The 16,534-nt window shown below is 40.4% G+C and overlaps 1 protein-coding gene across 2 annotated transcripts in view; it reads left to right on the top strand.

The window, feature by feature from the left end:
• The window catches only part of dsh (Segment polarity protein dishevelled), a 92,296-nt gene that overhangs the window by 60,645 nt on the left and 15,117 nt on the right, over window positions 1-16,534 (top strand). For both annotated transcript variants that reach the window (XM_089093220.1, XM_089093221.1), the window contains 2 exons: window positions 7,933-8,082; window positions 15,742-15,909. In XM_089093220.1, the coding sequence (XP_088949346.1) occupies window positions 7,933-8,082; window positions 15,742-15,909 (318 nt within the window). The remainder of the gene's footprint in view (window positions 1-7,932; window positions 8,083-15,741; window positions 15,910-16,534) is intronic.

Raw genomic sequence — 16,534 nt, forward strand, 5'->3', positions numbered from 1 at the left:
TCGCTTGCCTCAGATCGTCATTAATCTGAAAATATGCTTAATTTGAATTTAAGCTGATAATATGGAGGCAGTTCGTGCTAGCAAATTGTAAGTAAGGAGTGACTGCTGCGGATAGTAACCAAACTCTGAAAACCGAAAAGAAAATTTGACAATAATATATGTATCAAAGAATTGCCTTTTAATGGTGATTCTGAATTTGTAATATTTGTTAAATTTAATTTTACCAACCAAATTCTACGAGCCTGTGAAATTTGGCTACTTATTGGAAGCATATTAGTATATAAGAGAACTTCTGCAGGGTTCTCTGACAGCTGATAACCATGGAATGGGGGTCGTATTACCTTACATATAAAGGTAATGGAGTGGGGGTCGTCTAAACGGTCGTATTAACCTTACATGTAGTTGCGATAGAAGTAGTAGTTGGGGCAATAGTAATAGTAGTAGTAGAACTAGTAAACGTAACTATAGCAGTAGTATTAGTAGCAGTGTGCACATATTGCATTTTAGTCTATTGATCTTCCCCTTTAAGCATTCTCTGAGAGTCCCAGCTTCGTTCCCAAATCAATTCTGTAGATATGCTATTTTGACAATCTAAATGCACATAGTGTCTTTTGTTAGTTTGAATTTGACATCAATACTCTCAAATTTTACCTTCATAGACTTAGCTTTAATAGTCCTATTATCACAGTAGTTTCGGTGGTGGTAAAAGTAGTTGCAGTGTTAGTGTTTCATTAGCAGCAGTATTAATAGCGGTAGTAGCATGTTCATATCCGGAAGTTTCACCTTGACACGGTAAGCCGCTCCTAAAATATTGTTGATGTGCGCTTTTGACACCCCTTTGACGCCCTCTTCACCTTAATACTCTACGCCTTACAAGTTTTTGCAATTGAAGTAGTATTTGGAGTAGCTTAGTAGCAGTAGTAGTATTAGTAAAAGTAGCAGTGGCATTACTGTTAGTAGTAAAACGTATATATTACATTTTTGTCAATTGATCTTCCCCTTTAAGTATCCTCTCTGAAAGTTCTAACTTAATACCCAAATCCACCCTTGAGACAACCCCTTTTGACAATCTGCATGTGCATAGTTTGTTTTGATTTGGTTCAAATCTCCCCTCAATATTCTGTCAAATTTTCACCACCATGCGTTTAGCCTTAATTGTACTAGTTTCATACTAGTAGTGGGTAGTAGTAGGAACAGAAGCAGCAGTGACAGTGTATTATTATTAATAGTAACAGTAGTAGCAGCAGTATTAATACCATTAATAGCAGGTACATTTTGCCTTTTGGCAAGGCCGTACCCAAGATTTTTTTTTCGGAGGGGGTTTTACTCAATGATTTTTTTTCGGGGGGGGGGGTTCACAGAAAAACACCAAAAAACGCATACAAAATTTGTTTTTATTCATTTTTGTTACGTTTTTAAGAGTAAAAAATATATTTCGGGAGGGGTTCAATCCCCCCTAGCCCCCCCCCCCTCTGGGTACGGCCTTGCCTTTTGCTCAACTGAATATCCCATTCATGATGGCCCCTGAAGCTTCCTCTTGATACGATAAGCCGTTCCAAAATATTGTTGATACACCCATATTAGTAATCTGTATACAAAAAGTATGTTTATATTTACTGCAACTTTCCCCTCATTGTTTCTTCACATGTTTCTGACAATATCCTCAGCCTTAGTAGTAATCGCTACAGATGTAGTAGTTTTAGTGATAGTAGTGGTAGCAGTAATACTAGTTGCGGTAGCAGTAGAAGAAGCAGTAGTATTTTTAGTAGTAGTAGCTTGCTAATATGGCCTTTTTGGTCAATTGATCGTCTCCCTTATCATTTCCTTAAAAGTTCCAAATTAATATACTCAGTCATTCCTGAGTTATACGCTTTTGACTACCCATATACACGCGACATGTTTTGATTGTTTAGTTCAACTCTCCCCTCAACATTCCCTGAAAGACTCATCTTACAGGGTTTGTCCGAAAAGTAATAGGACTGAGTCGATTTAAAAACATTTATTGAGCTAATCGTTACAATTCTTTAAAAACTTTCAAAATAGGCTCCTTCTGCGTCAATGCAGCGCTGCCAGCGTTATTTCCAAGCATTTAAGGCGTCATGGTATATATTCTCCGGAATAGCCTTGAGAGCCGCGGTGCATGCTGCTTGGATCCCCTCTGTCGCCTCAAAATGCTTGTCTTTCATCAGCTTTTTCAGGCGAGGAAACATTAAAAAGTCCGGGAGGCCTCATCCGGGCTGTAAAGAGGCTGTGGAAGCGTTGGGATGTCGGCCTTGGTCAGGTAGTTGTTAACAACTACCTGACCACACGTATGACAACTACCTAACAACAACGTGTGAGCTGGGGCGTTGTCGTGGTGCAACTTCCTTTCGGCTTTGAGGTTTTGTCGGACCCGAGTGACCGTTTGTTTGAGTCTTTTGAGCGCTTCCACATAAAACTTGACGTTGACAGTTTGTCCAGGAGGGTCAAACTCATGGTTGACGATGCCTTTGATGTCAAAAAAGACAATGAGCATCGTTTTCACTTTGGATTTGCTCATTCTTGCCTTTTTTGGCCCAGGAGATGCCGATGTGTGCCACTCAGAAGATTGCCTCTTTATCTCAGGATCATGCTCAAAGATCCAGGACTTGTCACCTGGCATTACGTTATTAAAAAATTGGGGTCACTTTCACACATGTTCAAATTTTCTTGGCACACTTCCATTCGCCACAATTCCTGGTCGTTAGTGAGCACTTTTGGGACCATCTTTGCGCACACCTTGTGCATGTTCAAATGCACCGTCATATTGTCACGAACGACAGATTTTGTTAAATTTGACATTTGGGCAATTAAAGGAATACTTAGTCGACGGTCTGGGTTCAAAACTTTGCGCACACGAGTCACATTGTCGGTGTTTGTCGAAGTCGAAAGTCTTCCAGCACTGTTTTCATCGGCGACATCTTCCCGGCCCTCCAAAAAAAAACCTGGTGTCTCCAAAACACACCACTTCTTGCTAAAGCAACATCTGGGTAAGTCTGCTTGATCATATCATACATCTCTGTTACAGATTTTCACACAGAATTCAATCGCGTACCACTGCTCTAACGAACGCTGCATTTTTGGCTTGCACCAGAAACAGAAACAATGTCACGCAAAAATGCCTGTCCTGACTCTCCAGGTGATCGGAGACAACTGACTAGCCGCTCGTTCATTAGCTAGGAACGCCCTCTACCAAATCCAGTCGTCGCGTGCTCGCTCCGAAGTACAGTCACGGCGGAAGAAAATCAGTCCTATTACTTTCCGGTCAAACCCTGTAATGCCCTTCGTGTATTAAGAAACTAGAAGTCAAACATGCATACCTTTTCTCAATAACATATGCTATATGTAAACAATGAACCAATTGCCTATCTTACAGCCCTTCCTCTGAGGCCTTGGGAGGGGGGGGGGACTTCCCCAAACGTATAATTACTGAACCTTTCAATAGTGGTGAAAAAAAATTGATGTCTCAAAACTTTGTCTGGATGTTTTTTTTGGGAAATGATGGGTGTGAAGGGGGAAGGGGGCTCTCAAATTACTTTGACTCTTAAAAATGGCACTATAACTTCCAATTTCAAATTAAATTAGACCCATCTGATTTTATTTACGACTACCCATTCCATAAAAACCTTATATGTCCCCAGGGCATAAATCAAAGCCCTTGCCCCAGGGCTCTGGTGGTTTATATCAACCCCAAAAGCCTTGTTACATGATCTTTGGACTATCTTAAGCAAAATTGACATCGCATAATTTCAATCAGATGCGTTTGATGAAAAGATGGGTAGTTGGGGGGGGGGGGCTAGTTAACTTCCATCAACTTTGAAAGGGAACTAGAAATTCCAATTTCAACCACATAAGCCACCTCTAAAGTTTAAACAACCGTCCCTTCCGTAAGAGCCATAAATGCCCCAGGGGCATAATTTACAACCATCGCCCCCAGGCTCTGGTGGTTTGTATCAACCCCAAAAGCCTTGTCAAATGATCTTTGGACCATTTTGAATAAAAGAACTGTCTCAAAATAACTATTGAATGCTTCTCGAGAAACACGACGTGTGTGGGGGGTAGCTGCGCATTTCTTTGACGCTTAAAAATGGCACTAGAACTTCTGATTACCAATTCAATGAGTCCCCTTCAAAGCGTATACGACCACTCTTTCTATAAAAACCTTATTTCCCCCCGGGGCATGACTTACAACCCTTGCCCTGAGAGCTGTGGGGGGGGGGGGGATGTCTTCCTCACAGACATAATTCCCGGACGCTTCAACTACAATGAGTAAAATTGTTGTATGTGTGTGTGTATTGTTGTAATGGGTGTATGTGTGTGTGGTGGGGGGGGGCAGGGGCGGTTGCTCTCAAATCACTTTTGACTCTTAAAAAGGGCACTATAATATCCCATTTCTAATCAAGTGAGCCCAATCTGAAGTTTATACGATCGCCCAATCCATAAAACCTTATGTGCCCCAGGACATAACTTACAACCCTATCCCCAGGGCACACGGGGGCTGTTTCAATCCTAGAGGCGTTGTTATATGTTCTTTGAACTATTTTGAACAAAATCGCTCTCATAATTTCAATAAGATGCGTTTTGTGAAAAGAGGGGTTGTCTGGGGGGGGGGGCAGTTACTCTCCATCTCTTTTAACTGTTAAAAGGGAATTAGAGCTTCCAATTTTCAACCAAGTGAGCCTCCTCTGAAGTTAAACAGCCATCCCTTCCATAAAAATCCTAATTTCCCTGACGGTATAATTTAACACCCCCGCCCCCAGCCTCGGGAAGTTTTTATGTTGCAATCTCAAACGCCTTGTTGTATGAACTACTGTCTGTTTTTAATAAAACGGATATCTCGAAATTTCTATTGTCTATAATTGAGGAAAAAACGACGTGTGTGTGTGTGTGGGGGGGGGGGGGGTTAGCTGCCCTTTGATTACTTTAACTCTTAAAAAGAGCACTAGAAATTCTGACTACCAATCCAATGAGTTCCCTGACGTATATACGACCATCCTTTCTATAAAAACCTCATATGCCCCCAGGGCATAACATACAACCCTTGCCCTGAGAGCTGTGGGGATGGAGGTGTCTTCAACTAAGGTGAACAAAATTGCTATCTCCAAATTTTGATTGGATGTCTTTGGGGAAATGATGTTCGTGGAGGGGGGGCTGGTTGTTCTCAAATCGCTTTTGACATTTAAAAAGGGCACTATAACTTCCAATTTCAAATCAAATGAGGCACATCTGAAGTTTATACGGCCACGTATTTCATAAAACCTTATATCCCCCCTAGGCATGACTTACAACCCTAACCCCAGGTCATTGGGGGGGGGGTATCAACCTAGAGGCATTGTTATATGTTCTTTGGACTGCTTTGAACATATTCGCCATCTCACAATTTTAATCAGATTTGTTTGGTTAAAAGAGGGCTAGTCGGGGGGGGGGGCTGGTTGCCCTCCATCATTTTTGACGCCTAAAAGGGAACTAGAACTTCCAATTTTCATCCAGCTTTACACAACCATCCCTTCCATAAAAATGTTAAATGTCCCTGGGGCATAACTTACAACCCTTGCTTCCTGGCTCTTGGTTTTTTTGTTGTTTTTTTCAACCCCAAAAGTCTTGTTATATGATAGTTGGACTATTTTGAATAAAATGGTTATCTCAAAATTTCTGTTAGATGCATTTCGAGAAAACACGAGGTGTGGGGGGAGGGTGTTATTTGCCCTCCGATCACTTTGACTCTTAAAAAGGACCCTAGAACTTCTGATTACCAATCCAATTAGTCTCCTCCGAAGCTTTATGACCACCCTTTTTCTTATAAAAACCTTACATGCCCCGGGGTATAATTTACAACCCTTTCCCTGAGGGCTGTGGGGGGTGTAATCCTCAAAGACTTAATTCCCGGACTTTTAAACTACATTGAACAAAATAGCTATCTCAGAATTTTGACTTGATGCGTTCGGGGAAATGATGGACGTGGGGGATTGGTTGCCTTCCAGTCATTTTCGACTATTAAAAAGGGCAATAGCCCTTTCAACTTCTGATTGAATGAGCCCTTTTCGAAGTTTCTACGACACCTCTTTCGATGTGAAGTGTCCTGATCTAGAACCAAACAAAAATAAATAATAAATAGTACATTATGCCAATGTCGTTCTTTACTTAGGCAGCAAAATTGTGCTGCCTAAGATATACTGTACATCTATACTGTATATCACTCTATACTCTATGTATGTATAATTGGTAAGTATTGGTAATTAGTAAGCGTGAAATGTGAAACGAAGTGGCTTTCCCATACAAGTCTGCCAGGACTTCTATGCCTAGGTATTTATGTCTGGCCATGCACTTGCTTCAGCATGGAAGTTCAGTCAGACATGCATGTGACAGCCATTCGTAAGCGCAGATGATAAATATGATGTAAAAGAGGCTTCTTGATTTTTAGAACTTGAGATCCTGGACACAGAGTTCTAGAATGATTAGTTGTAACTTGTTGCAGTTAAGCACCGAATTTTACATATCAACGGAAACTGCCTTTGTATTGATGTATGGACAGACAGGTGTCTAGACATGCAAGTCTACCTAGACACCAACTGAATGCCACTTCATGCAAAATGGTCGTAAGATGAGACAGACCTGCTTATCAAGCCAATTCAATTTCTCTTCTAAATCTTGATATGCAAATGTCTCTTTTTGTGTGCTGATTTCAAATTTATTGAGAATTTTTCTTTCGGCTAGAGTCTATGCGTAATATTTGTAGTTTTCTTGGTAGGAAACTTTGGATATGTTGTTGAAATTTTCATGGTTTTCTGAGAGATTCAGAGTTGTTAATTTTTATGATAAACTAAAAAATGTATTGGATTTTATTCTCTCATATCCACTGATTCAGTTTTTTTGTGTCTCGACAAAAAATTTATAATAGAATTTAAAAATATTTGCCCCAAAAATCTTGGGCTTCAGAAAAAAAAATGCTGTTTTTACTGTAATTGTGTTGTAAATAGCTGCATTAGAGATACCTATTTTTTTAAGTCGAGAAAGATATAAAAATTATTTCTGAAAAAAAAAACTGGCGAAGGTTCCCACTTAACTTTGAAATCGGGCGGCAAATTTCCGCTGTGAAAGTAGCAATTTTACCACTAACAAAGTCCCTCTTGGTCAACATAATCATTAACCATAATCACTAATGATTCCACTGCCATAATGTCTTGTGTAGACTTTTTAGAAAAAAGTTGCATTAGTAAAACCTTTTTTTCAGAAACAAATTGAAAAGCTTCCATAAAAATTATTCTAAAAAAAGCCGGCGAAATCCCAACGCAACATTGAACTTAGGGGACGAATTCCCTAATAAAATAGGAATTTTACAACTAACAAAATCACCGTTGCTTAACACAGTTGACCACAATCACCGTTATCACGTTTGCAGCGATAGCTGCAATTTAGCAAAAAACCAACCACGGTCCATAGTAACCAAAAATTAAAAACGCGTTAAAAAAAATATTCAAGCGAGGAAATATCGCCATTTGAAGCTGATTCAGGAATGGTAACTGCGATTTCGATTAAATTTAATAGTAAAAGCTTATTACGAAGACACATTTATGGGAAATTCAAAAGATAGCCTGAAATGTTGGATTGAAATGAAAACTGCACCATTGGAATCGCCATTATCGAAAACCGCATAGAGGAAAGTTACGGTTCCCTCCCCCTCCCACCTTGAACAACAAGGAAAATCCTTTTTTTGCATGGGTAGCACCTGTGTGTACGCAGTTGGCTGACGTCATTAATCCCACTGGCCTAGCATCATGTAGCACTGTTATAATGCCACAACTGCTATTATAATATCATAATAAACTAACATAATCAGTGATCAGATATCTTATTATTAAGTAAGCAAAGTTTGAAATACAACCTGAAACAAAATTCAACGGTTTAATTTTCCAGGACCATTTATTAATCAGCAGCAGGATGAATTGCCCTTGTCTGTGAACACTGATATGGGATCCATTATAAAAGCCATGTCTCAGCCAGATTCAGGACTTGAAGTCAGAGATAGGATGTGGCTAAAGATTGTCATACCAAATGCTTTTATTGGTAAGATTTCTTATTGATACAGTTTACTGTTGTTATGTTTTTAATTATAAGCACCATTTTCAAGGCCATAGCCAAGATTTTTGTTCCGGGGGAGGGGGGGGTACAAAAAAAATCGAATCAAAATTTTTTTTTTGTATGCATTTTGAAACGTTTTTACGAGTCGGACAAAAATTTTGGGGGTGAAGGGTTTCAACCCCCCCCCCCCTCACCCCTTGATTCGACCTTGGTGATTGTTAAATTTTATTTACCAAATTCTTTTGGTCACAACTTGTGGTGCACGTTCCCCCAGGGGAGTGTAGTAGCCTATGGGGGAGGGTAGACAAAAAATACCGATAATAGCGAAATCAATATCTTGACAGGGTTGCTACAGATGTTATGTTCTTAAAAATTTTGTAACTTTTTAAATAAAATGTTATTTTTTATGTCACGGTTCTGAAAACGTTATATTTAGGTTACGTTTATAAATAATCAATAGATTGCTCATTTTCTGAACAATCAATTTTTCCCCGTGAAAAGATTCAACTGTTTCCAGTTCAGTTACACTGTCCACTGTCATGAGTATGGCCATTCTTTCACATTGTGAATGGGTTATATTAATACAAAGAATCATCCAATAATTAGGATGAGAAAACACCTGCTTTGGGCACTCGCATACAGGGTTGCTACCGCAGTCAGTTCTTAAAGCGCTTCAATTGCCAAAATTCGCGCGCTACACAGTTGTTTCGGTACTATAGTCAAAAAATTTACTATAATAGTGCTCTAATAGTACTTTTGTGCTACAAGTGGCAACCCTGCTCGAATAGTAAGTAAAAGTAACATTCTCATTTGTGTCGTAAAACCATCGGGGACTGAATTCCAATTAAAAAGCAGGGTTTCTGACTTCTTTGTGTTAAACTCTAATCCGAGGTGCTTATAATTATTCTCGAGGATACTAAAGTTTTCCTCTCTATCCGAAACAGTGCGACTCGAACTAAATACATCATCCGCATATGATATTAACGGAACATTGCAGCATTAACGGACACAAGGTGTTTTACATCTCTCTTGCCCTGTGATTATAGCATTATTAAAAGGGGTAGGTGAAGTTATAACCCCTTTTGGAGCTCATTTTTAAACCATGATAACAGGATTTTTTTTTCGTTTCAAGATCCGGATGCTGATGCGGGAGGTTAAGTTCGGCTTTCAGATTTACGTACATATCCTTTAAAGGAAGAAGGGTTATATTTTTTTTTACATCGCGTTCTCCCATTTCCAATATCAACTCATCATGAATCAAAGAGTCGAAGGCATGTTGAATATCGTACGCTGCGAGAGCCAAACTTTCTCTAGTTTTCTCGGCATCAATGAGAATAGATGCCACGGCGGCAACGCATGAAAAAAAAAACAGACGCGGCTGGAATCCAAACTGTGAGTCCGGGCTATAAGACTTATTTTGGACTTTCATTAATTATCAAAAGCTCAAATATTTTACAGAAAGTTGTCAAAACCGTGATCGGCCGAAGAGAAGAGCATTCCCCTGGAGAATGTTTTTAGTTCTACTAGGACTAACAACTGACTACAGCACCATGCCTCTTGAGGCTAACATGTCTGTGCACTTTCCTATTCTATCCCAACCACCTTAATGCTTCAGTCTCTATTCTCAACCATGAAGTTCCAATTTTAATTATATTCGTTATTAAATAGACGTCTACAAGATATATATTTAAACTATTCCCAAATTGATGGAAAATAAGTGCAGCAGCTTCCAGTAATGTGGCTTCAGTGCAGCCCTCATCTGCTAATAAATCAACAAAGTGACAATTCGGTTCTATCTGGGAAATTGTAGCAACATAAACATTATCAAAGGTAGTGGCAATAAAAACAGAAAAAAATACAAATCAACGTAGGCAAATATACACGCATCACTCGAAGCAAACGCTATAATGACACTTAGATAAACATTACTGGTCGTTAAAACTCCTAGTTCCTAACTCCGATAAACAAAAAGAAAAAGAATTATTGACGAAAAATAAAAAGTAAACAGTTTTGTCATAAACAGCTATAGACAATTCGAAATCTCCTGTTATAATATTAACATAAGCAGAACTTAACTCAGAATAGAGCTAAGGGTGATCGATCAAGAAGAGGAGTTATAAGGGTTCTGGTAATCCTCTATTATCCAATACCAGAAAAATTCCACTTTTCATGTTTCACTCCATTCTTAGCTTTAGAAGGGCTTTCCTCCATCCGGAATATCTATCCGAGCGAAGGTTAAATTCGAGAAAGTAGGAGGTTTCAGATGTAGCATAGAGTGCGAATAGGCCGAATAGGCCAGTTTAAACTTACAGTTGATTATTCCTGGATGCTCATAAACACCCAGTAGAAGCCTCTCACTTAGTATATCCAGCTGCCCTCCCCCAAAGTTTCATCTACTGAACAAATGAGTGTTTCCGGGTCATTTCTTTTTCTCAATGGTGATGGCCTCCTGTGGTCCTTGACGCTCCCTTTTTCGTTTGTTTGACGCTTTTAAAAAATCTGAGAGAAAAGTAAAAAAAGGCAAATGCACAGGAAATTTCTTTTGGGTCGGGTGCAAATTTATGTTGGAGTTTTCCAATTCTGGTGTCATTTTCGGTCTCCCCGGACTTGAATTAATAGGAAACGACCTTTCAATCCAGAAAATATTGCAGAAACCTAAATGTTATCTCTCCTCCCTTTTTTACTGATAAAAGTGGTGTGTCTACACGGCTTACTTACTTACTTAACTCCCATCCGGCCGGATTGGCCGACTCGGGGCTTCTCCTCTGACTGAACTATGGCAAAGCTTCTTATACGATTCCCTGTTCGCTGCAGTCCGAAGGAGTACCGACAGGGGATGGCTGGGAAAGTTTTCCCTCCAGCGCATGGGAGGTCGTCCTTTTGGGCGGGAGGCATCAATCCTTCCTTCAAACGCAATTTTTGGAAGTTGGGCTGGGGACATCCGCTGAACGTGGCCTAACCATCGAAGCTGTTGAAGCTGGATGGTCTGCATGATGGTCTGGGAATAGTTGAGCGAAGACAATAGCCGTTCGTTTGATATTAGGTCAAGGTAGGTGACACCAGCAAGCTTCCTGAGGGATTTTGTTTCAAAGGCCGCCAACCGGCGTTTGTCTTCTGCTTTCAAGGTCCATTTCTCTGCTCCGTACGTTGCTACTGGAACCACAAGAGCTCGAAAAAGGAGTGTTTTTAGTTTCAGCAACAGATGTTTGTTTTTCCAGATCGATCGCAATGACTTGAAGCATGCTGAAGCAAGGGCGAGGTGTCGTTTAATGTCTTTTGAGGAGTCGTTTGTGGTCGTCAGCTCACTTCCAAAGTAAACCAAATTGTCAACCCACTAGATCTCTTTCCCCGGGTTCACAATTTTGCTGGGTTGAAGGCCTGTATCTATATGCTGGGTTACCGTAACGGCTTTTGTAGTGTTAGCATTGATTTTCTTCCCAAGGGAGCTAGCTGCATGATCAATATCGTTAGCGCTTAATTTTATTTCCTCTCGTTGTTCGCTTAGGCGATTAATGTCATCGGCGTATGCAAGCAAGTCAAAGAGGTGTCCACTCATGAGTGCTCCCGTGTCACTGGGCACCAGTGCCAGTACAGCATTCAGGAATAGGCAGAGCAGAGTGGGGGAGAGTAGGCATCCTTGCAGCACTCCTGAAGAGGTTGAGAATTCTTCAGTAAAGCCTTCGCTGGTCTTCACCATGCTTCTCGACTTCTCGTACATGCTCTTGACAATGTCAATAATGTCAGTGGGAATACCGTAGTGTGCCAGGATGTGCCATAGGCCATCTCGCCAAATTAGTTCGAAAGCATGTTTGAAATCGATAAAGAGCTGGTATAGCTCTTTCCCGGATTCCAGGTATCTTTCCATAATCTGTCTGATCACAAAAATTTGGTCTATGGTGGATCGGTTTTGACGGAAGCCAGCTGGATATTCAGGGATTACTTGTCTTGTCAGGTTTCTGATCCGATCAAGGAGAATTCTCGTAAGGATTTTAGCTGGTTGGCAAGTAAGCGATATGGGTGTGTAGTTTTCGCAGTTACTTTTAGATCCTTTCTTGTGCAAGGGCACTATGACAGATTTCGACCAAGACTCGGGGAAGTATTTTATTTCCCATACAGCTGTTACTACGTATTTTGTGGTACAGATCAACGACGATATCAGATTCCACTTTTAGAAGTTCTGACTGTATACCGTCTATTCCGGGTGCCTTATTTGACTTGAGGGATTTGAGTGCGGCTTCTACTTCTGACCTGAAGGGTGGTGGGGGTGGTTCCTCATCTCTGTGTGCTGGGAACTTTCGAAGCACTTCAGGATCTGGGTTTACTGTGAGATTAAGCTTTTCCTGGAAGTGTTCTTTCCAGCGATATCGGATTCCGGCAAAAGTAGTGATTTTGTGTCAATTTTTATCTAAGATATAGAGGCATCTCGCTTCTTCGCGGTTTGTCAGCTCTCTAGCACGTTTGAACATGAGGTTTGAGTTACCCTTACGGTAGTCCTCCTCACATTGCCAACATTTTTCAGTAATAATGTCTTTTAGTGTTTGGCGGGTTTTCTTCTCAATTTGACGTTTAAGGTTTTGAATCTATCCTTGCTTTCTCGATCTTGCTTGTTTTGGAGAGTTCGTTTCTCAGTACACATATCAATAATCTCTTGGGTAACCCATGGCTTGTCTTCTGCAGATGTATGGCCAAGGACGAGCTCAGCTGTCTTGCATATGGCCAGGCTGCCTTTCTAAACAAGTAGATCGATGTCGGCTGGACTCAGCAGATCAGGTGTTTCTTGCAAGGTCTTTGAAAGTCGTTTGTTGAGCTGCATTCTGTACTCTTGTCTCGTCTTAAGGTCTTTAAGGGCCTTAAGAACTTTTTGTTTCGGCTTGACAACGGCCTTTAATCTTAGGCGAAGCGATGACATGAGGAGATTGTGATCACTATCAAAGTCCCCACCTCCTAGCGTCACTGTGTCTGTGAATGAAGATTTCCATCGGCTGGATACCAGTATATAATCTATCATGTTGGCAGTCCTTCCATCGGGGGACCACCACGTAACTTTTCTCTTTCGTCTGTGCTTGAACATTGTGTTTGTGATAAAAAGCTCGTTATCTCGGCAGAATTCTGTGAGTCGTTCTCCTCTGCCGTTGATCTGTCCGATCCCAAACTTGCCCATGACAGCTTTGTTTCCACTATTGTCACTCCCCACGATGGCATTGAAGTCCCCGAGGACTAACAAGATGTCTTTCTTCGGAATGGTGTTGACAAGGCTTTAGAGCTGAGAGTAGAAATCTGCTAACTCTTCGTCCGACCTTGATGAATCCGGAGCATAGACCTGTACCGCGGAGAGGTTTTTGAACTTGCTTTTGAGTCGGATCATCATTAATGTCTCCGAGACAGACACCACTGATAGAAGAGATTTTCTTGCTGCTTTTGTCTGCAAATAGCCAACTCCTTGTCTGTGTGTTCCGTCTTGTCTTCCAGAAAGCAGGAGGGTTGCGTCTCCTATCTGTTCTTCGCTGGTACCTGGTAGATGAGTTTCTGAGAGGCCGATGATGTCCCAATCGTAGCAGTTTGCTTCACGGAGGAGCATGTCTTTCTTTCCTGGTTTCGAAAGTGTCCGAAGATTTAACGTGCCGATTCTGGTGGTAATTTTTGTAGATAAAACCGGTCTAGCGTCCGTTTGTGACGGACTTGTCAAACGTTGCCTTGATTCGTTTCCAACGCTGTTGGCTGTCAATACATCGGTTGCCCCGGATGCGGTAGCTTGTCCGTCGGTTTCACCGGACGCGGTAGCTTGTCCGTCGGTTTCCCCGGACGCGGTAGCCCTATTTATTGTCCTCAGTGATTGCCTAGTCATAATTCATAAAGAGGAAAAGTTTCTTGGCTAGCTTTTGAAGCAACGGCAAGCCAATCCTCTCTGCTTCTAGCCGGGACCGTTGACACCCTCGAGTGTGTCTTCCGCTCTTCGCAGTTGTCCTCGCTGGGAGGATCATCCCACTTGGCATCACGGCGTCACCAAGCAATTTATCCCATTACTGGGGGTGAGTTTAACGTCTTCGGGACATATCCACGCGCCGGTGGGCCCAGCAAGATCGCTATCAGAGGGGCTCACCTCCTCCTCTGTCCGTATTTATATCCCCCAGACAAGGGTGCACCGGCTATTTAAGACCCCCAGAGTCTGGATCCCCCCTTGGTCCGCGCCCTCTTATTTAATATTCGAGGGTATCCTCCATATCTGAAGGATGTTCCCCTATCCACCACCTGGGGACGCGCCTGAGTTGCTTGGGGGAAGCACCTGAGAAAATGTCCAATTTCGGACATGTTATTAAGCAATTTGATCAGAAACTTGAAAATACTTGATTTTCAATTCAAAATCAACGGACTCGGTATCAGTGGCATCACAAATAAACTGAGAGTTAACTTGTGAAAAAGGTTGTGCCCTGACAAAAGCTTTTCCTTTTTTTTTTACTGCCCAAAAATTTCAATAGCAACAAAAAAAAATTCAGATGCTGTGTCTTTTTAACTCGCTTAAAATTTGATATAGCGACAAGCAAACGTAAAACAGATAAAAAGGTGTGATTTATTGGGCTTATTTTTTTTTCGAAATACGCCCAAGGAAAAATTTGATTGGCTTAAGAAAATGCGTCATAAAAATAAACCAATAGAATCAGGTGTCATGTTCTTTGTACTCGCTCAAAAATTGACATAGCGAAAACAGGTAGATACAAAAACGGGTAAAAGAGGTGGGGCTTTCATCCGTGATGAAAGCAAACCAATAGGATCAGATGTTTTGTTCTTTTTAGTCGCTCAAAATTTGACGTAGCAACGACTAGTAGATACAAAAACGGGTGAAAAGGCAGAATTATTTGGCTACCAGTTCTGATACACGCTTAGGGATTAATGTGATTGGTTATAGAAACTACTTCACAAAAATAAACCAATAGAATCAGATGTTGCATTTTTTTTTTTCTCACTCAGAAGTTGAGGCAGCGACAACAGGTATACGAAAACGAGCAAAAAAGCGGAGTTATTAAAGGCATATTAAAAGATAAATGGATCAAGTTGAAGCAGACTTTTTGATACGAATGTATAGGATAGTAATCTTCCTCTATTTTATTACTTCCACGATTTATTTATGAATGATGGTAGATTGCCAAAGATTGGACTTTTTGGCCACCCATATGAGGATCTAAATGTCCCTAAATGGGGTAGGAAGAAGCCATAAAGAAAGATTTGAAGGAAATTGGACCTTCACGGGGGGGGGGGGGGTAAACAGTAAAGCTCTGAATAGATAGGGGTAGAGGAGGAGCGTGCGCAGCTGTGTTAGCCTCAGGTGGCTTGTTGCTGCAGTTAGTTGTTAGTAGTAGTAGTATTCTTACAGTTATTCTTGGGACTAATGTTTGATTTAGTACTAAACGAATGAAAACATAGCCTAATTTAAGGAAATCCTGAAGCGGTTACTAATGTATATGTATAAGCTAAGATTTATTACGATAAGCTTTTTTCAGTATCGAATTGTTAATTTTCGTCACAATTAAGATAAATATAATACATTAAAAAAATAAATAAAAAGAAATACAAGAAAATATCGTGAAATATATCGATCGTGTAATGATCGTAAAAGGAATATGATAATTTGGCTATTTTTCATTTCAGGATCAGATGTTGTTGATTGGCTGTTTAGTCATGTTCAAGGTTTTCAAGAACGCCGTGAAGCACGAAAGTATGCTTCGCAAATGCTAAAATGTGGCTATATCAAACACACGGTCAACAAAATCACTTTTTCTGAACAATGCTACTACGTCTTTGGAGATATTATTTCTAGTAAGTGATTTGATTACGTCTTCTAAGATATTGCTAAGGGTGCTATTATACCTCTACCTCAGGGTTCTCAAACCAGGAGGTATATTACGATATTTTTAATGGTACAATTTTTGCAGAAGAAAATTAAATGAATTAATTACTCGAATTATATCGAATGAAATGAATGTTTAATGATTCAAAAGGAATAACATAACCAAATACCGTAAATTTAATAAGTTTTTATATTTGACTATAAACAGCATTTAGGATTCATTGATTTCTAACTAAAACATTTTTATGATAGCACATCTTTCATGGTAAATTAGGTGTAGGAAAAGAAAACAGTAATGGTTACAGACTTCTGCAATTTCGTAGGTATAACAATCTAGTTATAACCAATACAGTATTTGGTCATAAACTGGCTGACAATTTAACATTGTATTTATATGATGGTAAGACAGCTATCTTGTTAACTATGTTATTGTAAACCGATGACTGGCAGGATCGATACAAAATACTAGGGTATACAGGAGTGTTGTTTTTATGTTAAAAGAAATGGAAGCTGGAATTTAGGAAGTGTGACTACCTTCCGGGAAGCTGTGACGTTGGTACACTCCAGGATGTGGATCTGAGAGAAACTTTCCAG

Source organism: Artemia sp. Qi Xiang Cuo, chromosome 8 (assembly GCF_049724085.1).
Source record: "Artemia sp. Qi Xiang Cuo chromosome 8, ASM4972408v1, whole genome shotgun sequence".
In the NCBI taxonomy this organism is placed as follows: domain Eukaryota; kingdom Metazoa; phylum Arthropoda; class Branchiopoda; order Anostraca; family Artemiidae; genus Artemia; species Artemia sp. Qi Xiang Cuo.